This window comes from Parus major, unplaced genomic scaffold (genome assembly GCF_001522545.3).
Source record: "Parus major isolate Abel unplaced genomic scaffold, Parus_major1.1 Scaffold258, whole genome shotgun sequence".
NCBI lineage: Eukaryota > Metazoa > Chordata > Aves > Passeriformes > Paridae > Parus > Parus major.
The window spans coordinates 67,749-92,565 of NW_015379266.1; the positions used below are offsets into that span (position 1 = coordinate 67,749).

The 24,817-nt window shown below is 40.7% G+C and overlaps 1 protein-coding gene across 10 annotated transcripts in view; it reads right to left on the minus strand.

The window, feature by feature from the left end:
- Positions 1–527: 527 nt before the first annotated feature.
- ZNF532 (zinc finger protein 532) overlaps positions 528–24,817 on the minus strand; it is a 33,398-nt gene continuing 9,108 nt past the window's right edge. For 9 of the 10 annotated variants that reach the window (XM_015615764.3, XM_015615768.3, XM_033511479.1 and 6 more), the window contains 8 exons: positions 22,126–24,485; positions 17,382–17,563; positions 14,357–14,533; positions 10,207–10,369; positions 7,022–7,300; positions 3,564–3,676; positions 3,075–3,222; positions 528–2,816 (listed from right to left, as the gene is read on the minus strand). In XM_015615764.3, the coding sequence (XP_015471250.1) occupies positions 2,322–2,816; positions 3,075–3,222; positions 3,564–3,676; positions 7,022–7,300; positions 10,207–10,369; positions 14,357–14,533; positions 17,382–17,563; positions 22,126–24,485 (3,917 nt within the window). In that variant the 3' untranslated portion in view covers positions 528–2,321. The remainder of the gene's footprint in view (positions 2,817–3,074; positions 3,223–3,563; positions 3,677–7,021; positions 7,301–10,206; positions 10,370–14,356; positions 14,534–17,381; positions 17,564–22,125; positions 24,486–24,817) is intronic. The other variant, XM_015615763.3, reaches the window with a different exon arrangement.

Here is a 24,817-nt window from a genome sequence, read left to right on the forward strand (position 1 = left end):
GGAAGGGGGTAAAAAGAGGAGAATTTATGTCATCACTGACTGTTAATGTCACAGTGTTAATTAAAAGCAAACAACTCAAATGGCAGATCTTGGACAAAAATAAGTTTAAACATTTTTTCTATAGTTTACAGGAGGAAGTAAGTCCTTTAGGCACGCCTACTGACATTTGTGCCTTTTCACCATACCTCATGTTGCTTTAAAACCTTCTGTTCACCTCCTGCTTTTCAGGACATTGTCCTCCTGTTAAGGAGGTATGTCAACTCTGACACAGAAATATGTCAGTTCAAGACCCTCTGTCCCTTAAACCTTTCAAGAGATTACTGGCAGGAGAGTTAAATTGATCTGCCAGTTAGACCTGAAGAGAGCCCACTGCCAGGCAGCTGGACTGCACTTCCTGGCTGTGCAGGAGCTCCTCTGGGGATATCAGTGGCAGTGTGATACCCTGGCACCATGATGCCATTTGCATCATCAGGTTACTTGCAGGTGTAAGACAGTGAAAAGGGAAAATAAAGAAAAAGTATTAGTAATGGCTGTGAAAATTGAAATTTTATTATCTGTTCACTGTATACAAAACACCATTCTGCATAGTGATAACTCATTTGTTGTACAGTTGACAGTGCACATCAACAAACAAGTGTTCAGAGGTATCCACTAAATGGCAAGGGCAGTGGTGGCAGTGGCAGCACACCGGGGAGCTGTGCCCGCTGCGCACTGTAGGATGAAGTACTTCACAAGCACTTGATATGCCACTAATATAAATGGGCTAACAAGCATCTACCCAGGAGCCAAATTAGGAATGAAGATGGAGAGAGCAGAACTAATGTATCTGATACACAATTGCCAGAACAATTAAGTTTTACAGAGGTGTCTGAGAGGATCCATATTTTTCTTAAACACTTCAAATTTTAAAACTATCAAAATTTAATGATAAATAACAGAATCTCACAAATCTTTTGGGGCAAAATGCTCCACATTTATTTACATATTAAATGTGTTTAATACAGTTGTAATGGACATAGTGTATAGTAACATCTGACAGCAGCAAGACTTTTAAGGAACCAAACAATTACTACTATTTATCATGCAGCTATCTATATATACACAATTTGTTTTAAAAAAAAGTACAAAAATTTTCTTGTAGGGTTACATACAAGGTATAAAATGCAAGAAACAAACTGAAAATATACTCTCACAGAGAACTCTATGTGAAAGGGACAGTATGGTACCTTTTTGTACTTGTGCAAGCAAAACTAGCTGGACAGGAGTTTGCAATGTCTGGCCAAGCTCTGCAGGGCCTGTGCTAAAGCTGCAAGCTCCAGTCCCACTCCTGGCTGGGGCTGGCTCCTTCCCAGTTGTGGCTGTGTGTGACACTGAGCACCAGAATGTTTGGCATGATCATGTGGAGCTGGCAAATCCCAAACCCTGTAGCAAGAGTCATCTATTTCCTTTCAATAACCAGCAAGGAAAATACATAATGCTGTGCACTCACTTCTGTATGTTTAATAAATTACATGACAAAAAAAATGATCATTATAAACATATTCCTCTAATTACATCTTATTTCTTAAATTCAGAGCAGCCCAGCCCTTTTGCAACAATTTGAGCTTTGATCACAAGCACCATATGACCTAAAAAAATCGCTTCATGATTCTCAGAGTTGTGCATTTATACTCTTCAAAAGTACTTTACCACCCCAGGGGTTCTGCACATGTTCTGGTGTTGCCACCTAAAAACCAGCATTTCATTTGACACATGCAGTGGTACTTTTATTTTTTTTTTTTTATATATAATATACTTTGTAAGTAGAAGTTTAAAAGCTTCCTTAGACATTTGGAAGCCTAAGTTCTTCAGAATTTAAAATCTCCCCTTAGCTTGCTTCCTCTCTCCTCTCCCCTCCTAGCACCTCCTCCTATGCACTTCCATTAGCTGAACTTTCTTTCAGAAGCGTTCAAAAACCAAATAGTTTTGGAGACCCTAAGGAACTGCCCCAGCATTAAGAACTCTGTTTTAAAGAAATTTACTACAAAAGAACAGAAACAAAACAGAAAAAACCCCACTTTTTCCACTAGATACTGATACAAACACATAACAAAAGAGTATAAAAATTATTAGTTTAAATATATACAAACTCTTTTAAACTCAAATACTGCTTCAAAGGTTCTGAGGGTATAGACAATGAGGTGAAGGGGACACTTTTATGCAGAATATATTGCAACAGCCTGAACAGTACTGTTAACACTATTATACCTTGAACTTTCTGTAGCAAAAATGTCATTAGTATTCCAATGTGGAGCGAGATTTCTGCATCCCAAACAATCTGATCACTTGTCAGCTGAACTCATTCTTTTGGACTTGATGAAGGCCATGCCATGTGTTCTCATGTGAGTGTTTAAGGCCGCTTCAGTTTCAAAAGTCTTTGCGCACACTTTGCATCTTCTGTCCGATGCCGCACTGTCAGACAAGTCATCCTCATGATTGGGTTTGTTTTCTTGCTGATTATCCTCCCCAGACCCATTCTGTTTTGATACTGGCTGAGGCTCCTTCAGCTTATGTACAATGAAGAGGTGTCTGGAAAGGGACACGTGAGATGTGTAGCAAAGTCCACATTCCCTGCATTGGTATGAAGAGCCATCGGATTTATGCTGAGGAATATGTTCATGAAACTGGAGAAGATTTTCTGTTGTAAAGCCACAAACTGCACACTTATGAACTTTAAAAACATTTATCTTCAGCTTCTTTAATGGCTGAGTGATCGCACCTCGTGGAGGCCTGAACTCCATCACAGGTTCTTCCAATTTACGCTTTGGACTAGGAACCTAACAAAAGGACAGAAATCATGTAAGCATAAAAAAAAAAATGCAGCTCTTTTCATAACTATTTGTGACTTGCTAATGTCAGAACATTTCCCTTGGCAGATTCTAGAACAACTCTGATAAATAATCCTTTTGGGTCTCATCTTCATGGAAGATGAGACATTTATGGCATCAAAGTACTCGTATGTATTTAAAGATCCTGAATAGATACCCACAAAAAAAATCATTCTCAGTGACGGAATGAGTGTTCTAAGTGATTACCTTTGTGTCTTCTTTTACTTCCCTTTCTTCCACATTGGTAGATTCAGTCATTTCTTTCACATCAGGGTCTTTAATTCCGTGCATCAGCTGAATATGTTTTTCCAACATCAATCTCTTGGTAAAAGTACGTCTTGAATCTGGGCAGTGCCTGCAGACACACACACATACAAACACACACAAACATTCAAGTGTCATGCTTAACAAGTTTCTTAACAAGTGCCTTGTGTAGAGTGGCTGTGTATTTGAGAGACTCCTGAAAACCAGGTTTCCCAAAGTGGAACTGCAAACGCTCAGCTCAGCCAAGTTTTGGATTGTAGACTTTACATACTGCACTCTCAGGAGACATACATGTTTCTATAGGTAGGACAAATTGATCTGGCCTGTCCCGAGCATCTGAATGAATGGGACACTGGCTATTACACAGTTAAGGAAAGATATTCAATTAGCAATGGTTTTTGTATTCCATTTCTAAATATAAACAGAACTTACGAGCACGTATAAACCTTCCTAATGCCTTTGTGCTTGATACGATTGTGCCGACATAAACTGTGGGATGAACTGAAAGATTTGTCACACTGCCGACAAGGATGTTTCTTCATTTGCTTTAAAAAAAAGAAGAGAAAGACTTTCATTAAAAAAGCTCAGTAAAAGTGGTGTGTGTGTTGAACCTTTTGATAAAATAGGAAAGAAGCATCACTTACCTGTTTTTGGTACTGTATTTCATGTACACCCCCCCTTTCAACTACACTGCACAAGTCAGAGCTGGACCTCTTTCAAAGCAGTGTGGCCCCCATGAGCTATACAGACACACACCTGTCCCCAGCTGTAAACTGGTGTCACGGACAGTGGGTGAAGAGAATCTCTTCCACCAAAGAAACAGGGAAGATCAAAGGAGTATTTCTGAATCAATAAAGACAGCAGGATGAGGGGGTTGCTTTCCCTTCCCATCACCAAACCGTGTCCTCAGCCACTAACTAGGAGCTCCTCAGCCACATACAAGGAGTGGTGAAGAGCACAGAAGAAGGACCAAACCTGAACCTCACAGACACTGACACACTAACAGGGTTCGGGAAAGTGATGACAAAATGAGCAGTATGGTCTGATGCCAACTTGATGGCCATCTGTTGGGAAATTCTGTGGGGTTGATGTAGCTGGTCAAGTGGAAGGAAAAAGTTCAGGAAGAAACTGAGAAGGGCTGGAGCAGTCACACACTGTAGCTGTGTGGCAGTGAACAGAGTTATCAAGCCTGTGCTCAGAACAGCAGGAGAATGATGCTCAGCAGTACCTGGGAGCACTATGTGGGGTAGCCAGCTGTGACTCCCCCCTGCACACCCTGCCCCCCGCCCCAAGCTTGTTCTAAATTCCTTGGGGAGACTCGAGATAGAGACCCAAACAGGATTTTGGATGCATTTGTTTTTGCAATGGCAGCCAAACCAAAAAGAACTGAAAAATTAGTTCTGTAATTAAGTGCAGCATGATCTGTTATACAGCATCTTATCTTGACAGGAAGAGGATGATCAATGAGCAAGCTGGAGTTGGTAATTTGTACTTAGAAAACATCTGCCCTTTCACAGAAACACACCTGTACACATGTCCGAGGAGCTCAGCATATGCCTGCCTGGTGAAAGGCAGACACACACGATCCAGTTTCAGACAGGAGTTGTACAATCCTCCCCTGTCTGGGCTGGTAGTTTGTTGGTTTTTTTTGCAGCACTCTTAAGATCAAGCAGAGAGTCACAGCAAGGTGGCTACAAAATTTCCTACCCTACAGCTGGCTCCCTTCATGCAGGATCCTCAGGAAAGGATCAGAAAATGTGAATCTGTCTGTCTGTGTAGACAGTTCCAAATAAGGGCTGGAACCTTAAGGATCTGTCCAAAGAGGATATACATGGCAATACCTCTCCTATGAATACCTCTGCATAATCCAGCCTGGGATCAGCTAGGGGTTACAGCTCTTTCACTCTGGTCCTGCAAAAGCAGAAATTAGAAGTTTGAAACTAGTATTTTCATATACCTTGCATGACAATGGATTTTGTGAATAGCACGTGAATTGCTTAATTACAGTTTTAGACAACCATTCTGAAAGGATCATTTTAGAGCACTTAACTGACACCTATCATTCTTAAGAAAATCAGACTGTAAATTAGTTCCTCTATTTATTAAAGCTGTATCACGTACTTGTTTATCTTATGCTCATTTCTATTCTCTCTATAGTAAAAGTTTAGTTTTTCAACATAGTCTTTTTGACAGCTAACAATTACTAAGAATTTTGACAGGTTGGGAAAGAATGTAGCATCTGATCTGTACTCCCCATTTCTGACAGACATGGACATGTATTTCCATTCATTTTAGTATCTGTGTGCTTCCTGCGTTGTTGAAGAAACTGCTTGAATGGGGATACAAACCAGCACCTGAATGGAAGCAATGAAAGAGCCCTTCAGGCCTGGATTTGAGTGCAACAATTATGTAATATTTCATAATAAGGGCTGTTCTTGAGGTACCATTGCACATAAACATCAGAGAGAGAAAGACACAGATTTAAAGCTGATATTTAGAAAGCATTATTGATATGTTACTAACCTTCATTTACATGCCTCTGGCTACTCTGCTGTGGTTGGAATCAGACTGAATATCGCTCTCTAGTTCACTCTGAAGTGACAGTTTCATTGGGAGGTTGTGCTGCTTTGTTTTTAAGAACTGCATAAATGTACAATGCATTCGGTCTTAAATGCATTTCTGATTGCCAGTAAAAGCTCTGCTGAGTTTAAAATTTGGGCAGCAGGAAGCTGAAGGAATGGGGTGGGAGTTACTGGAGGCAATGATGCTGGGGTGCTATTTGCTTGAAGTTTTCCTAAGAAAATTGAAGATGACACTCAGTAGTCCAGCATTTTCAGCTTTTCCATAAAACGTTTATAAACAGAATAAAATCATTCGCAGAACAGCTTTAGAGATAATAACTGTAATAGAAATCTCTGGAAATGTGCAATCATTTATTACAGCACATTAGCATCCTGAAAACTATGGATTTTCACTCAGTGTGGCTCTCCTCCACTTAGACAAATCGGCTTATTATTCCTGCTCTTTTGCTGTACTGCAGCACAGTACATCAGTTTAGCTCCCTGCGTCCCAGCTGAGGAAAGGAGTCAGAGCATTGCCACCAGCACACAGCAAAGGTGAAGACTGGCTGGGCAGGTGGCTGCCACAGCTAAGCAGGGTCACTAATGCCTTCCTGACTGCCAGTCTTTCTAATTTCTTTTAACTGGAAATACTGTTGAACGCAGGAAGAACAGCAAATGGTCTCTCTGCTGACATGAGGATGCAACATTCCCATATTTCACTTTCAATCCATTTTAAGTAAGGTATCTCAAATTCAGCTGCTTTAAGTACAAAATTCAACTTGTTAACTCAGCTGAACTTTCCAGTACAAGATTAGAGCAACAGCTCAACTGCAGAATGTGTCTGCCTTTAAATGAAACACCAGTTGGCATTCACTGGACCAGTAAAACATGACTGAGTCTCCACTCCCTGAGGGTATCAGGCACTGAGAATAGAATAGAATCAAATTGTTTAAGCTGGAAAAGATCTTTAAGATTGGGTTCAACCGTTACCCCAGCGCTGCCACATTCCCTACACCACTGTAAAGAAAGGGAACTGAGAAGGCACAAAGAAGAAATAAGAACCTGGAACAGATTAGATGGCTTGGATGAAGTACGGCAGTATCTCTCACTGAATGAACAAGCCCACAATTGATTTTCTCAGTAGAATGATGCAGAAACTGAAAAAAACCTAAGCAGCCAAAGCACAAAAGATGAAATAGATGGAAGAACAGTGAATAATAATGCTGGGACTTAAACAAATTATTTGCAAAAACACAAATGGAATTTAGAAACAAACAATTCACCTTTCAGGTTTAATTCACCTTTTCATAATTAAACATATTCCTTTACCTTTCCATGTTCTTTTCTCATGTGGGAGATGTAAACATCTCTCTGAGTGAAGAGCCTGTCACACTCCCAACATGTCCATCCAGGACTAGCGACTTTTTTAGGTTCTGCTTTCTTTATGGGAGAAGGAGTCTTCTTCTCCAACTTTTCTGTTCCGTTGACAGATTTTGTGTCCTCCTTGTTGTGACTGGCTGAGTTTTGAGTTGTTGGTTTAGTACTGAGAGGCAGATTTATCCCCAGGTTTGGTGGCCCCTCAACACTTTTCAAAGTTCCATGCATAGACTACAATAAGAGAGAGAGAAAAAAAGGCACAAAACTGACAAAGACATACACAGTTGTACACAACCAAAAGTCTTCAGCTACTTCTTTGGCATACTATCATCATCACATCTCTCGTAAAGGAACGGGATTAAGTAAATGCAAGATTTAGCACAACCCAACAATAACAGACACTGTATGTAGGTATTTTCACAAAAAAATAAAGAGACTTACTTCAGAGGTCAAGTTTAAGTTGCAGTTTAACAGGGAGGAAAAAAGGGCTCAAGCAGTACTTTATGTTAAGTTTAATTTCTCGCTTTACTTACCTGACATGTGAGTTGAGCATCCCCATTCCAGACTATGTGACTAGAGTTTTCCAAGAAGGAAAGGCTTTTTTACTGACCAAATGTTGGCTTGGCATATTGGTAAATAAGGTAAGGCAACTCTGGAAACATTACATGGCTATGTAATTTAGGATATATTAGCATTTTATGCTGAGGCTGAGATTAAGCCCTGCCTTACTCTCCAGTCAGGTTATGAGCATGCTGATTTAGGACTACCTTGCTAGCAGTCCTTAGAATCCATGGTGTGCAGGGCTGACAGGGCCCCAGATGAGAGGGGTCTGACCAGTTATTCTCCAGCCCCAGAAGCTCCTGGGTGGGAAGTCTTCCTCAGGGATTTAAGTCTGCACTTCAAGTCAGTGGTCAGTAAAAAGGCAAGAACTCCTCCTTCCCCCATTTCCAAACCAGTTTAGTGTGCTGGTGTGACACCTGAGCCTTCCAACAACATGACTTGTTCAGGAAGGACTGGGGGGGGCTTCAGCTGTGTGTCCAAGTTCCACACGTGGATGTGGACACAGCAAGAATGAGGAGGGTTGTGGGCCAGCAGGGATGACTGCAGGCCAGAGCTAATCCACTGCTAAACAGGGACCCACAATTGAATTCTCATGTCTGGAAGACTTTTCCTTTATCAGGATAGTGTTCTGATCCTCTCACCTACTGACCCTTAATATAATCCTCTTGGATGATATATTTAACCAGCCCAAATGGAATTATTTTTCCTTCAGATAAAACCTATTCAATCCATTCTTGATTCTGGGAATATAGGAGTATCAATGTGATACTCCAGCAACAAGTCCTTTAGCAAATACTTTTGCTCTTGGGACAGTAGTGCAAAGTGCAGCGTGTGTAGTAAAGGAGGAGGCTGGCTTTAGTATCCCCACAGGGGAGCAGGAAACGAGGCTCCTGTACTCTCAGGCAACTGAAGCTGACCTGGAGATTCCATTCCAGCCTAACCTGTAAGCAGGTAAAATGTTAGTGCTCAACTTTCCAAATGTCCTCTAAATACAATACTTGAAATTTCACTTCTTATTTGAAACTAGACCAAGAGCATTAAAACATCGCATGGAGTCCCAGTGCTGGCTAAACAGGGAGCATGATACCTCTGGGCCAGGCCAGGCCAGGGCAGTCCTTCACCATCTGCTCTCACTGGCTGCTGGAGATTTTCTTGTAGCAAGTCATTACAGGAAAATAAGACATACATTTTGCCATCAAGAAATACTGACATCTGCAGGAATTATTCTGGGTTATTTTCTGTAGCTTTAAATAATCTCCTCCTGAGCTTCCCTCTGTCCCTTTCTGTCCTACTTTCACCCAGGTCTGTCTCTGCCTTGATGGTTTATGTCTAGACACACCAAACCATTACTTTCTGTGCAGCTCAGCTCTGCCTCTGTCTGGCACTAGTACTCTTCCTGAGTCCTTTTGTGCTGTTATCCTCTCCCCAGATCCTTTTCTGCTTTTATCTATAAGCTGTTACTGTTTTTTTTCAGTCCCCCTTAACTGCATTCCAATTTACACTGCTTTGCTCCACTCCAGTCCCTACTGCTATACACACATCCTAAATGCAAAACCAGCAATACTGCACATGTATTCTCTAATCCCTAATTTTAGTTTCAAAAATGCCTGAAACAGTTATAGTGAATCATGCTAAAACCCCACTGGTTGAAAGTCCAAATACTGGCACGGAACTCTAAAGCCAAAGAAGTTAAGTAGTGCCCAAGTAACTGAACATGACTTTAAAATGTGAGATGCTGAGCACCCTGATTTCTGTAAAGACAGCTTCTGGCCCTAACTGCAGTCAGATCAAGTTCCTGAAATTGTTGTCTTCAGGGTTACAGAAGTACTTATGAACAGATATAAAAGTACTTTTCCAGTAATATCTGAGTCAAGAAATACTAAGTACAGAAACAAGACATACACTGCAATACACAGAATTTGCCTATATAGAAAAAAACCCCCAACCATCTGAGTAGGTCAAAGGAAACAGAAAACAGAGTTTTGCATTGCTGCGTGAGAGGAGCATCTAAGATATCTTGAAGTAAACATTCAGGTTCAGAAACAAAGGAAAAATCCAGTCCTTGTATTTCTGAACATCTTGGCTCAGCCCTTCCCTCATCTCCTCATCTACTTGGAGTTTTTTTCAAAGCACACATGTTCAAGTTCATATGTGAATACACACAGATAACCTCTACATCTAGCAACGTAACTGCTTCCTGGTGAATTCTGAACATTAAAGGTTTGATTTTGTGATGGACTCAGCATTCTCAGCTCCTAAAAATTGGAATACTACTTAGATTACTTTATATAAAACTCAGTATTTGTTAGGATCAGACTTGCTGAGAAATTCCCAGTATACCAAAATCAACATTATTACAAAAAAACCCGGTTGAGTCATCACCGATATGCTGAAGACCAGACAAAATATAACATTTTGACATTTGAGAACAATATTCACAGATTACCCTCTCAGAATTATTAACATCTCTCTCAGCACTCTTCTTGTTATTCTGTGCCCTTTCACGTTATGTTCTCACAGCATATATTGCATGACAAACGGTATCATGAAGGAAACAAGAGAAGATGCCTACACACCTTGATATGATCCATCATAAGCTGTTTCTGTGCATATAGAAGAGAACAGTCTGGACACTTGAAAACAGACACCTTCTGGTTTTCAATGTGCTGATCAAAGTGGCGATAGAGCAAAGGTTGTAGAGTAAACACAGTGTCACACATAGAGCATTTATATATTATTCTAAAAACAGAAGTATAATAAACAATGTCAGTCATGTTGATAATCTATTTCCAAGAATCATGATGTTTTTTCTCATCACAGATAAGATACAATATGTCTGATAAGATCTGACATGTTTAAGCAATCATTTCACACTGCCTGAAAAAAATTAAACTAATTCAAAACACACTCCAATTTCAAAATATGGGAGCAGTAGAAGAAATAGAAAAACAGAAAAAAATAATTTTAAGAGCATGCAACAACAGCATGTACCCGTTACATATACAACAGCAACATCTGCTCAGGATACTCTGACAGTTCAACACCTTCCGTTTCTGAACTCACATTGTAGCTAAATGATAATATCCCCGCTCCAGGTTACAAACGCAGTATATTTTAAGGGAGTGACTCATTCAATCATAGTTACTAACACACTTCAAGATAAATACACTTTTGGCAATGTTCATGACTTTGAGGCTCCTGAATACCAAACCTAGACTGTTAATGCCCTGAAGCTCCAACAGCGCAGGATGGGATTTCCCTGCTCTGCTATTCCAGGCCTTGATGAATCTGTCATAGGAATGTAGAGACACCACCAAACGCTTCCTCTCTTGGAGCACATGTGACTTTTAGGTCCCTCAGCCTCCTGGCCTTACAGCAGTTTTCTAACCACAGATCATCAGATGAGAGAGAAATGGAAACCATCTAATCTGTAGTGCTGCAGAGAGACTAGCTAAAATAAAAGTAACCCAACCACAGGTGTTCAGTACAGCAACAGCCACTTCCCATCTTTAAAAGTAACTTCCACTACAAAAAAAACCAACCCTCAAATCCCCCTCCTGCTGAAGTGCTAAATCTTCTCATTAGCCACATAAATGTTCCCAGTCCTTTCTATATCCCTCTAAGTAATTATCAGTGATAGTGCATTGCTCCAAAGCTCTAGGGATCACTCTTCACTGTGTTTTGAGATGACAAGAACATGGGCATTCCATGTTCAAGGTGTCCTGTAATTCCAAATGAAAAACAATACACTTCTTCATATTAACTGGGAAAGGCTTTGTTTTTGTGGTATCAAGTGGTCCCAGTTTCTCACATATGCCAAGATAAATGTATTATTTACACAGCATCCTCTGATGATCAATGTACTATTGTCCTGCTTTCTCTGGTGAACCCTTCACTGCAGCTCTGTAGTGCATCTGCTGCAAAAAATTTCAATATCTTTCTGAATTTACTGGATATAATACCTGTAACTCTCCAAAAAGACCACAAGCTGAATCTCTGTAATTTCTATGGCAGCTGAAGTAGTCTACCTTCACAGAAGCAGAACTATCTGGGGTAAAGATCCAAACTTCAGAAAGTCTCTGGGCGGACTGTACTCACTTAAATTCATACCAACACACCTCACAGTATGAGTGATAACTATACACAAATGGAGTATTTCCTTCAGACACAGCAAAAACATGATTTTCAATCCTTAACAATATACATGCAACCATGTATTCTGCTTTTGTTTTTTGTTGGTTTTTTTTTAAAATTTAATTGAACTAGTCAGTGTTTAACATGCAACTGCCTAAAATGCTGTTCAAAGCTTAAAGACAGTTGGCTTCCACAGGATGTCATTTACAGGGATGCTGGAATAAGTCAGGCAGTTCATCCCATCCCATCCCGACCTGTCCCACTGCCAGGTTGGTTACTCAGCACTGCTCCTGCCCCACAGTACACACCAAAGCAGGTGCATGGCCTTTTCACTCCCCAAAAATCTGTTTAACGAATTCATATATAATCTTGGAATAAATACAGGTATTATCTCACAGGAAAATACTTTCAGTCACATAAAAGACATTTAGCATTTGGAAAGTTTGTGCACCATAGGATAGTATTCCTCCTTCCCAAATTTTTTTCTCTAGAAAAAGGAACTTGTGGGATAATACACTTTTTACCGATGGTACCATAAATTTCCATAATTTGGCTTGATAAACAAGAATTTCACCAGTATTCAAAAAGAGATCAGCCATGAAAAATATCTTAGTGCCATTCCTAGACACTGTTTACTGAAAAATAGAAAACCAAAGATTAGAGTATGTTGTTACAGGAGAGATCTTCTCCAAGTTGAAAGACAAGACAGCCATTCATTTCCCTATATTAAAATAATCTCATTTCATCCCACTGAGAATCCCTGCATATAAAAGTCATTTTTCAAATAGTTTAGTGCATCTGTTCTGCAGCAACTGTTTGTAATGTGATTGTAAATCACACAGTCCCAAGTAAATGGCAGAAGCAGGCAGCCAGATTCCCCAGGAGCCCAATTCCTGTAAACAGAGGAGTGTGACTTGCTACAGTCCCTCAGCAGCCACGGGGCCAGAGGTCCTGGCACTGCTGAAGCCATGGCTTCACGTGACTGTGCCACACACCTGGGCTCAGGAATGAGGCTGCCAGGCTTGCAGTGGGTGCCAGTCACGCAGCCTGGGTGCTCCATGATGCAGCACAGATAACCCAAATGTGAATGTACTGCCTCAAATACAACCTGTCAGCTCTGCTCAGAACTAGGCAAGCCAAGAACTCTGACCACTGCAAGGGCTGGAAAAATCCTACCGGTCACTCTGCATGGATTTAAGGCAGCATTGTGATTAAAACTGGCAAATTTAAAGGAAACACCACGTCTTAAGAGGAGTGCTCAGCTATGGATTCTGTGACTTATTACAGCAGCATCTAATAAAATTTCATTTCGTTTTTTTAAAAAATCAAAGTAAATGCATAAAGCAATACAATTATAAGTGCATCTATATGGAAAGAAAACTAATGCTAAATACTTAATTCATGAACCTGATCAGAAACAATTTGGCATATCCAACCACAGTTCAGTTTTCATATGTGTAGTATCTTATACAAACACTCATCTTAATCTTTTAGATTTATGTAATGTGAACTGTGGGAACCTGAAAAAACGTTTTAAACACTGGTATCTCACAGCTTCTGACTGATACCATACTGAATTAAAACAATGTATCATTTCTCACTAGGCAGAAATGCCTTCATTTGGTATCAAACATGGCAAGTTTGTTGCCATTTTGCTTTGATGGAGGTGTAAACAAAGGTAAAAAATCCCTTGTTCAGACGTTAGAAGAAATAGTGAGAAACTGAACTCTCAGAACGCTGGTTATTACATCACATGATGCCTTCTGTGTTCTTGAGCCAGCAAATTGTCACCATGCTGGTGCTCTGTGCACGCCCCAGAGAAAACACAGAGCTCAATCCCTGACTGTTTGCTCTGAACAGAGCATTGGTAGCAGTGAGAAAGAGGCAGATGGAGGACAAGGGGTGCTCAGAGAGGCTCAGACCCAAAGGCTAGAGGAGTCTGCACACATAGAAGTACCTGCTGCCTTCAGCAGAGCTCACCAGTGTCCAACAGCTTTAAAAAAAGACCCTGAAGCTGAGCCCAGCCTGAGCCCTGTGTCACCACCTTCAGCAAACTACCACCTTTACGGCCAACTTTCCTAGCTACAGAATGAAACCACTTTTGCTTTAAGCCAGAAAGAGATTACCTACTGGAAAAAAGCTTTTATAAACAGATAAAATCACTTTTTCTCAACTTTTCAACCACATTATGAAAATCACCACATAAGCACTGATGAGTCTTAGCAGCTCTTTTTGGAATCACATTATTTTAATTCACAGTAAAAAAGTAAATGAGCTAAACAGACTAAAGCATCAGAACAAGCAACACTCTGACTACCTGTCCAAATAATTTGTGTAATTACATTTTGCACTCACACTCTTGTAGCATGCAATGCTTAAAGACCTGCTAGTGAATTCAGAAAAATGGCACCTTTGCCCAATGAACTGTCAGCTGAAAAATCACGAAAGCACTACAGAAATCCCACATTACCAGCATGCTGACAAACTGGTGGATGTCAGAGGTGACTTTTACAACTGCAAGCACAGGACAGAATGCAATTTCACAGGTCATTCAAATGCAGGCAAGTGCAGTAGAAGATGAATTTTGCTTACTTTGGTTCGCCTATCTTGATACCCGGGTGTTGTGTGTAGGCATGGGAGTGCGTGCTGGGAGCAGATTTAAATGCCATGGGACAGATAGGACACTTGTAAAAGACTTCACAGTGACAACCTTGAATATGAGACTTGAGTGCCGCCACGTCAGAGTACACAACATTGCAGTGCACGCAGCTGCGGAGAGAGCGGAGGAGAGTCAGTGCAGCCCTGCCCCAAGCAGTGCTGGACATAATCAACATGGATTTTCAAGCAGAGAGAAGAGAGAAACACACATTGATAACAACTGGATAAAACTGTATTACTATGTCAACTTAAAGAGCCCCGTAAGAATCAACATAACCAGTGATTTGTGGATCACAAAGTAAGGGGGAAGAAATTTCACACATTCTCATTTGAAAATCTAAGAGATGTAAGGTCAGAACATGTTTTTATGTTATTACAATACAACAGATAGAAAGGTGGATAAATACTCTATTGATTGCACAAAAAAAGCTTAAATCTTCTGCAAATTTGGAAGGAGATCTGTCAGAACACATTTTCATCACATGCAGGGTATTGTTTAAAGTACACCACAGCAATTTAGAAACTACCACCAAATGGAAAACCAGTAAGGAAAATATTTTCACCATTTCCCTTGTTTAGATTTAATTAAGATATACTGGTAATGATTTTCTGTATATGTAATTAAATCAGCACTTGGATTGAAACTCAGGAAAACGAAACCAAATCCCTACTATCAGATCAATATATCATATGGGAATTCAGAAAATATTTTTCAAAAACATACTTCTGCTGTGTCGAAAATTAGTGACCTTTCTGCATCTATTCTAAAATGAAATAATTAAAAAATCAAATTAATATTAGAACATAAGAATTTTTATATACACAACGGTCCCCTTTAATGCCCTATATCTCAGGTACCAAATGCTCCCAAATCAGTCCAAGAACACAGTGCAATCAGCAATTTCCTGTCAAATGAGACAATATCTTATTGATCAATATTTTGCATTAAGACTTTTACAAACTTTATAAATGTAGAAGACCTCCACCCTTCCAGAATTTTAATTTTAGCATGGCAGTATGATTGTTGTCATATAAATATCAATTTAATTTTTCAATAGTTTTAGTGCCCTGATGATAGCAATAAAGCAGGAAATACAGTTCTATATTGCATTCAAGGATCCCTTTTTATTTTTAAAATTTATCACCCTTGAATTTTATGAAATGTCATCCTTTCTTTTTCTGGGCATTTAATTTATACTCTTAATAATATTCATTGAGTTTATACCCATCTGATCTCTGCTTCCCAATGCATTCTCTAAAGCAGGTCTTTTTTGGGTCTGTTAAGATCTGTGCTCATCCAGAGCAGAGCACGTCCTCACAGCTATCTACAGCGTGATGCTCTCAGTGACACATCTGCTCCTGAGGTGTTCCTCCAGAGGACCAGGTGGCATTTTCACCTTCCCATGACTCCCTTTATTCTTTAGTGATGCCACATTAACAACTGATCCTCAGCATCCACCATTGTATACTACACAGTTCCTAAGGACCAAGCCTTCCTCTAGGGGACTGTTCTAATAACTTCTTGCTTTCACCTTGGCAGGATGCAGTGAAACTTCAGGCTGAAGCTTTCAGCTGATTCAGTGCTAGATAACTAGCCTAAATAACTGGAATCAAAGGGAATTTCTTGGCAGAGGCCCTTTGGAAAGGCAACATAGGGCCTGCTGCTCAGGTAAAAGCACCACAGTTCTAAGTAGTGGCTGAGGAATGTAAGGAGGGAGACAGTAACATTCCCAGAGACCCTTTTGCTTGCCTGGGTGACTTTGGTTTAGTCTCACCACATCAAGAAATTCTGACTCGGTGTGACATGAGATGTTTATGAAACATCTTGAAAAGTTTAGTGACCCCCAGTGAAAGGGGTGAAGAGCCAGTGTTACTGGGGCAGGCCAGGAGTCCCTAGAAGTGATTCTGTGTACAAACCCAAGACATACATTAGAGGGAAGAGCAATGGAGTGCAGGAAGCAGATGGAAGAAATGCAGGACAAGACAGACTACTACTTGAGAGAAAGGATAAAAGGAAAGAGCCCAAAGAAATGAAAAGATCTTGGAGTTGTGTCAGGCCATGGATTTGAGCTGAAAACAGAGGCTTGATGCAGTAAAAATGCTTTTTTCCCTTAGGGGAAGATTGCACAGCCATCCTGGAAAATTAACTGTGTCGCCTTAAGGGTGGAAGGAGCTACCTGCTCGAAGATTTAGAATGGCCTTTTTGCAGGCAGTGTGAAGTGGATGTGGTTTTGGAGTGCTAAGCAAAGCTTGGGCTAAGGGTGGCTCTTCTGATCTCTTGCTGTGCTGCCTGCCATTTAGTGCAAGGAAAATTCTAACAGAAAACATTTTTTCAAGTCTTTCAAAATGAAACACTTCTATGAAATGCCTCTGCTCCCCATTTTCTCAGTGCATTGCCATTACAGGGTAAACGTAAAAGTCAAAGGGAAACTGAAGAGTAACAAAGGAGAACCAAAAGATAAGGCTGCTTGAGAAAGGCAGCTTCCAAGTGATGTAAAGCCAAGGATTCTTGACTTGCCATAGAAAAGAGAACAACCAGACAGGTGGAGTATGCCCATCAACATCTCAACCATACATTCTGGAAGAACTGAAAATGACTGTTCTACCAGAGAGAACAATCTAAAATTCAATGTTTTGAAAAAAATCAAGATTTTTTTTCTAAAAAAAAATGAAATTAAGACAATGCATGTGAATTCTCTACACTTTATAAACTGTTAAGTCCTGAATCTGTGTGATACTAGCTAATATTCTGATTTAATCATATACAAAAGTGGATGCCCAGAAAAAAGAAGAATCCTAATGTATTTATTCCAAAATTTTAGTACTATAGTACTGTTTCCATGACAATCTTAAACCCATGAAGCTGGTATTGTCCAAACAATGCTTATGAAAATGGAAAATCACTTTTAAAACCATAAGTTATACATAAATTGACAACAAAAGGAATCATTATACTGACCGAAACCCAACTCTTCGGGTATAATGCAGGCAGTTCTTAGTGACATGGGTCTGGAAGTGGACAGATCTGCAGATTGCTCCACATTCAGGACACGTGTATGGAGATTTATGCTGATGAATTCTCTGGTGTGATGCAAAACTGCACTGGTTAGGAAGCAGCATCTGGCAGATATTGCATGTCTTCTAAATGATAAACCAGAATAGATGAGACAAAAGGTTTGGTTCAGCTCTACATAAAGTCTTGTGTCAAACACTGCAATATAGCAAATAAAGGTTAAATGTCATGACTGGGATGGGGCCCAATGCAGTAGGCAACTACAAACACAAGGCCTGCTGACAGAGCTGGCAGGTGCTTGTAGCCAGACTGACTGGCATTCTGGGCCACCAAGCTCCTTCATACACCACTGACCACAGGAGACACACATGGGTTTACAGAAATATTACTCAGGTGCCTCCCAGATTACCTTAACAATGCAAGGGGCCTACATACAACTCCAAAATCAAATTATCACTATTGTCTCTTATGGCTTGGGACTTGTGAACCTCACCAGTGACTTGCAAAGATTTAAAATCAAACCCAAGACTCCTTCATGACATTAGTATTTTTTTTTAACATGTATTTGTGTATTTTTAGGAATGTTCTCAGAGTCTGGCATATGTAGTGATGTGTATACTCTGCAAGAATATTGATCAAAAAAAGATCTCCAGAGCTGCATTATTAATTATTTACTAACATATGCATGAAGACATCCTGAAATAAATGCTCTGGGTGCACTGTGGCTTGAGCAAAGTCTTCGTACAACGAGAGTTCTCCAATGTCCTGACACAGCAAGGTGGCAAAATGCAAACCATTGCATATACAGCATGTTAGGCAAAGAAAACCTGCCATCCCTGCAATGCAGATTCCACTGGCACTCCTGTCAGCCCACTACGGTACAGTTCAGCTGGGTAGATGCACTGCTGTCCTGCAAGGCTCTGCCTGAGTTCAGCTGTCTACAGGGATTTCAAACTGGCACCTGCTCAGAGCCTTTGGGACACAGTAAGGCTGTATTGAGACATACAGAAATATTTACTTTGAAATGCCAAATACTTGGCCTTAATTGACCAAACAGTGGCCAGAAGTGGGGGACTCACAGCCTCAGGCTGACCAGAACTGTTTTGGGTTGTTAACTTTGTTGTAAGCTCAGCTAAAGGCAAAACCCTACAACTAGCCATAAGCACCACATTTACTGGGCTCAGTACCATTCCCCAAATCTCTCTTTGGCTGTTCCTGTATTAACAAGCTGTAATACAATACTGGTGAATCTGCAGCATCATTTGATTATGTAAGAAAACAGCAAACCAGAACTTCTTATTCCAGTAATAAAACATTTGGAGGTTTCATAGTCCTTCCAAAGCCTTTGGCTTGCAGGACTTCTGAAGGAAACTGGGATGTGACACCACAGAAGAGCCACACAACATTCCAGCTCAGTGATCTTCCTGATTTTGCAGCAAGGTGCCAGACTCATTTGCTGACCCAACATGCCAATAATGCTCTTAGCTAAGGCCCCTGCTCTGCTATTTCAATGAGTACAGAAAATGTTTAATTTTAACTGATTACAGTAGAACAAGAAGCATCTACTGCGAAATTCTGACATTCAGCACGTTTGCTTACCATTTTATTTTGGGCTTAAGGTGGCATTAACTTCCAGTCTCTCATTCCAACCCACACCAAAATAAAACACAGTTTGTGAAAATCATCACCTGCCTGCATTTAAAGTCAAAGTTTCAGAAAAAAAAAAGGGTTAGAAGGAAAAATGGTGGAGGTGGAAAATAAAGATACACACATACGCTGAGTATGAAGGGAAATGAGCTATGCAGTTTCCATGGGAGCCATATGCTCCTATCTATAACTAAGAGAAATATTAACATTCATTAGCCCAGATTTGCTACCTTTTCCCCCCAGCAAGTAGATGAGGGTTTCATTCAGCCAGAAAACCTGTCAGTGAGTCAGGGTTAATATTCCTTTAACAGGAATATTAATGGCAATAAAAAATTAGAAAAAGGTAACAACTTTATAGGGAATGTATTTTCATTGCTAAGATTACTCTACCATTGCTTATTTTAAGCAAAACATTCTGCCTTCATAACAGGAATATAAAAGCAGCTACTTACTCATTGGAAACACCAAACTATACATTTTCCATTTCAGGAGCAATTAGAAGGGGTACTAGATAGAATAGTAAACTACAAATGACCTTTTTCCTATTACTTGTTTGCAAAATCTAAATGTTTCTTTTTATTCTTTCTTTCTTTCTTCTGAAGAAAAAAATAACAATCTCATCTAACTTTCCTGTCTTCTCCCCCCCACAATAATGGCAGTTTTACAGCAAAAAGCCAGTGCCAAGCACTAAGAAGGAAAATAAGTCAGAATATTTCTCATCCAAGAAATCTTGGATGACTTCTTCTGATTTCTCAGGAGGTAACATCTAATGAAAAAGTAGCAACATATTAGTAATAAATGCCTATACAGTCTTTCTCCAGGAAACACTACCCCTACAGGATGCAACCAAACACAATGTAAAAAACAGCGGCTGCTTGACATATGAAAAAGACTATGAAAAATGTTTAATTAATATTTAAAAGGATATTCCAACAAAGAACATTTAAAACTACATTTATTAAGTGTTCTTTTCAAATGGAAGAACATTAAAATAGTGCTTCTTTTCACCCAGTGTTTTGTGGGATTTTTTTAAACCTGCAGTTCTTAAGCAGAGCAAGTTTCCATGAGGATACACAAACACCCTGACAGGCAGCAGGCAATGCCAGCTGATCCTGCAGCTCTAGGGGTTTCCCTCCTTGAACAGCAGTACCTGGGAACCCACACTTCTCTCTCCACCTCCCTGCAGCTGCATTTTGACATTCTGTGAACATTGCAACTGCTTTCCTTTAGTAAATGACCAGGATAAACAGTACTTAAAGGACATGTATGGAGAGCAAACTCAGCAGCAACAGGGAAAAAGCACCAGACAGAGGGAGAAAGGGAAGGGCAAAAGGTTTAGTTTACCTGGCCATAAAGACAAAAATCCTCACACCCCAAGAGTGAGAACATCATTTTATCTTTGTTCTCTTTTTCCATTTCTATTTTAGCCTCATCCTCCCAACCTATTCTCTGTCTCTCACCCAACTGTTTTGTCCTGGCACTTCTTACTTGCTTGATTTTCCAGTACCAAAACCAATAGGTTTTTGCAAGGATAACTGGATCTTAAGAAGGAATGTTACCTAATGGGCTTATTATGGGAAAAATACTATCTACAGTCAATAAGCACCACCAAATCAGTTAGTTAAAAACCATCAGTATTAAGCAACTCGAGCTGGTGCAGAATACACTCATGGTCAGCTACTAGATCCTGTTCAGCACTACAGCAACATCTATGGATAGACACATTCTGCTGGAGGAAACTCCCTTAGGTAGGCACACTTGTACTATCTTACAAAGAGAAATTCACTTGCATGGCATTCCACTTGGAATCCAGGCTATTTCATTCTAACTCTGCTAGCCAGTTAAAGGGAGGAGCTAAGGCAGAGCCACATAATCAAGGTTATTTCCACATGCAAATCTCTCTATATTACTACCTGTAGTGGTAGGTGCAGTGGAGCTGCTTCATGGTACAGAATAGGTCCTACATGTAGTGAATATATCCTAACAGGAACCTGCCTGTGCTCCTGGGACAAGAGCATTTTTCCCTATCTGCAGGATTTAAAAATCTTTAGCTTGTCCACTGTTGTGTGATTCCCAGGAAGACTCCTAGGGCATTCCTGTCTTGAGCATGCTTGCAGGTTTTCACCTTCCCCTGCAGCAAGAAGCTGGAGAACCAAGCTCACCTGAATGCTTTGAAACACACCAGAATCCCTTTTAATTGGCACACCCCAACAGAGATCCAACCATATCATTTAATTAACCACCTTCACTCTGACAGGATTATAAAATACATCGCACACTGATTAATATTAAGTTTTATTGAATGACGTATTTCTTTCAGGTCAGGCCGCATACATTAGTAAAGAATTTTCAAATGGTTTTTAAGTTGAACTCATTAGCATTTGTAAGAGAAAAAGAAATCCAACCAACTAAACCAATAGTCACACAGAAGGGAAGACGTGCAAGTGAGAACAGCACTTTGCACTTTCTGAGGAAGAGCTGAGGCAAACAGCAGGCATTCCTGTCAGTAGTCAGTGTGCCATTTGTCATTGCCTGAGTCCCTCCCTGCACGTGAGGGGAATGCCTCGCTCACTTAGGGCACTTGGTGAAAACTCTAAAACCTGAAGACCAATCGAGAATGAATCACTTAGAGCTATCATTCAGGTTGAATAGACGGGCTGTTAATGAGGGTGCCAATTAAGTGGATTCCACAGGCTAGTCAAATTCCAAAGCACAGAAAGAAGCATTAACATATTATTAGTAAAACCCATTATTATTTTCTGTATTATAATGTTCAGCTGTAAGAAATCTAATGTTAAATTGTATCAAAAATACACAGTGTCAATTTCAGACTTCAGGGGCCTAAAAAGATTCTAGGAAAAAGTCTTATTTAAGAAGTGTTGACATTCACTATGTAAGTGCTTGCAAGAACTTTTTATGGTTTTTGTTTATCATTTTAATCACAGAGGTTCAGATAATTAACAGCTAAATGAAAGTAAAAACATATCCAAAGTCTCCTAGGCTTATAGATGAAACATTGGAATGTAAACATAGGATACTCTACTTGTCCACTTGTGTCTGCGGCCTGCTGGAAATGAGTTGCAAGAGATGTCTCATCTTGGAAAACTTCATTGCACTCCAAACACTTTAGACTATGTCTACAGAGTTTCGATGGATCTTCATCTAGCGGCATTGCTGGAACGACAGGAGAGCTCGCAGGGGCCGAGATCACTGTCCCAGTTAAGCCAGTCTGGATTTTTGTTACGGAGTGCGTGCCAGCTCCCCCTGGGCTCTGGAGCACGGCCGCAGCGGTATTGCTGGAAGGAGATGCTATCATTTGATCTGCTGGGACTGGTTTTAGGATCAGGTGGGAACACTGCATCACGACGCCTTTCTCCTTGTGCCCACGAGCGTGGGACAGGAGACTACATTTATTGTAGAAAACTAAATTCTTTGTACAATGATTACAAGTCACTTCAATTCGCACACTCCTCCTGTCATAATGCTGGGTCAGGCTCTTCTCGAGAGCAAACGAGTCGCCGCACTCTAAACACTTGTAACCTCGTGTTGGTAGCGTGATTCCGGCATTGGCAGGGGGGCTAAGGTTTGGGATGTAAACTGGTACGGGATTGACACTGCTCAGCACCTTATTGAATGCTTCCACTACAGAGCTCTGTAGAGATGACACCACCTGCACTCGAGACACTTTTTTTGAAGGCTGGGAGGCAGCTGCAGTAATTATTGCCTGCTTGATTTGCTGCTGGGGTTTTGTTAGCACTTGGCGCAGTTCAGAGGTGGTTTGAGCACCCTGAGGCAAAAGGTTAAGGTTGGCAAGATGGACTGTCTTTGGCACTAGTTTGGCACTGGCAAGGCTCGATGCTGGCACCACAACCGTCTGCTGCTGGATGGCGTTGGCAGCTTTGATAATGGCACTGCTGGCGCTCTGCACGGACGCAGCAGAGATGACAGTGGCTTTCACTGTGGTGTTGTTAGCCAGCTTCAGATTGATCACTTGGGAACCTGCTGTTTTCACCGCCGAAACAGGCAGGAAGGCAGTAGCCACGGGTTTGATAGTGACCTGCTTGGGAGCAAGTTCTGCAGACCCAACTGCATTGCTGACAACTGAGGACTGCAGAGGAGCTCTGGGAGGAGAGGAGAGAACAGCAGCTGAAGTTGGTGAGGACAGGAGAGATGTCACGGAGGTTACCATGGAAGCACTCTGTTCTGGTTTTTTACCAGGGTCCAAATCGACTTCTGGCAAAACTCTAGTAACAGTTCTCTTGATCTCCCCAGAAGAAGTCTTGATGGTTTTTATGCGAACCTTGGGAATTGCTGGTGTCGACCCTGCGGGAGAAGATGGAGACCCTTTGCTACTGTTCTCACTTGAGACGCTTCTGGGACTATCGGGCGGTTTGACAGACGGCTTCTTAGCACCATCAATGAGACTCTGAGACTCAGGAGATTTTTCAATAGCCCGGGGACTTTCACTCATGTCTTTTGGTAATGGAGAAGGCTCTCCTGAATTGGACTGTAAATCTTTACTGCTATCTGTAGCTGCCTTTTTAGCACTCAGTGCTGCGATTGCAGCAATGCAGGATGAAAGCTTTGCTGATGACTTCGCTTTGGACTGGGAAATGCTGGCAAGATTTGCATCACATTTTTCAGTACTCAGTTTTCCATCAAGTATCCTGTTCTCAAGAAGCTTCTCAGAATTGTCTTTTAGTAACTTGTCCTCTGCTTTTCGAGTTTTAAAAGGCTCATAGACACCTAAATTCATGGAGTTTGTATCTGTCTCTCGTTTAGCAGTTTTATTTTTATCTATGCTACTTGAAACAGTGATTCCAGATTTAATTAAGTTCTCCCCTCCAAGTGCCTTTAGTTTGTCATATTCCTGCTGAGATAGAGATCCTGCCAAGACATTTGCTCTGAAATTTGCACGCATCTCCTCTTTATCTGGTGGGTCATCTACCTCAATTCTCTCATCATCATCAAATTCTTCTGCACTTGATATTGGGCTGAACTGGTTGAAAGCCGAATCCTTCAGTGTAGTCTCAGAAGCTGACCCATCATCTTTAAGTGATTTCCCTTCATCTTTGCTGTAACTCTCAAGAGCTGCTGATGTTAGGAAGCCATTGTGCAAGCTATTGCCTGTGGAATGGTGGCCATCCTTATCCAGACCTTCGGAAGAATCAATAGTGCGCACATTTTTCACGATGACGCTCACCCCAACATCAGACGATGATGGGACGTGGGAGTCTTCATCTGCGTGAGTATTCTGTTTTATGTGGCTTTCGTGGTCATCATGTCCAGATTCAATAGCTGCTTTGGGATCTACCATGTCTGGTATGTCAAAGGCTGCAAGAAGGTCATCAAAATCTGGGGTCTTCATATCCCCCATGGCCATGTATTTGATTGTAAAAAAATCTGTAAAATAAACAGAAGGTCATCACTTTAAGCTCTAGTAGCACAGTCTTATACAAAGCAAGTACTTGTTCACATCTGTCATGCAAAGAAGTGTTATTTCACTTCTGAAGTAGTGTTTTCAGAGAATATACATTACAGAACAGTGTTCCAGTCCAAGTATACAGTTGTATTATTGCACCAAGAACTACAGTAATTCATAAACTCCACAGATGGTAACCTGGCAATTTTATTTTGGGCCCAAATTGCAGTGACTTTCTTCCTGTTTCCCCTCCTACTATACCACTCCCTTCTATCCTCACCCACCCAAGACTGCAAAATACCTGGATGTACAT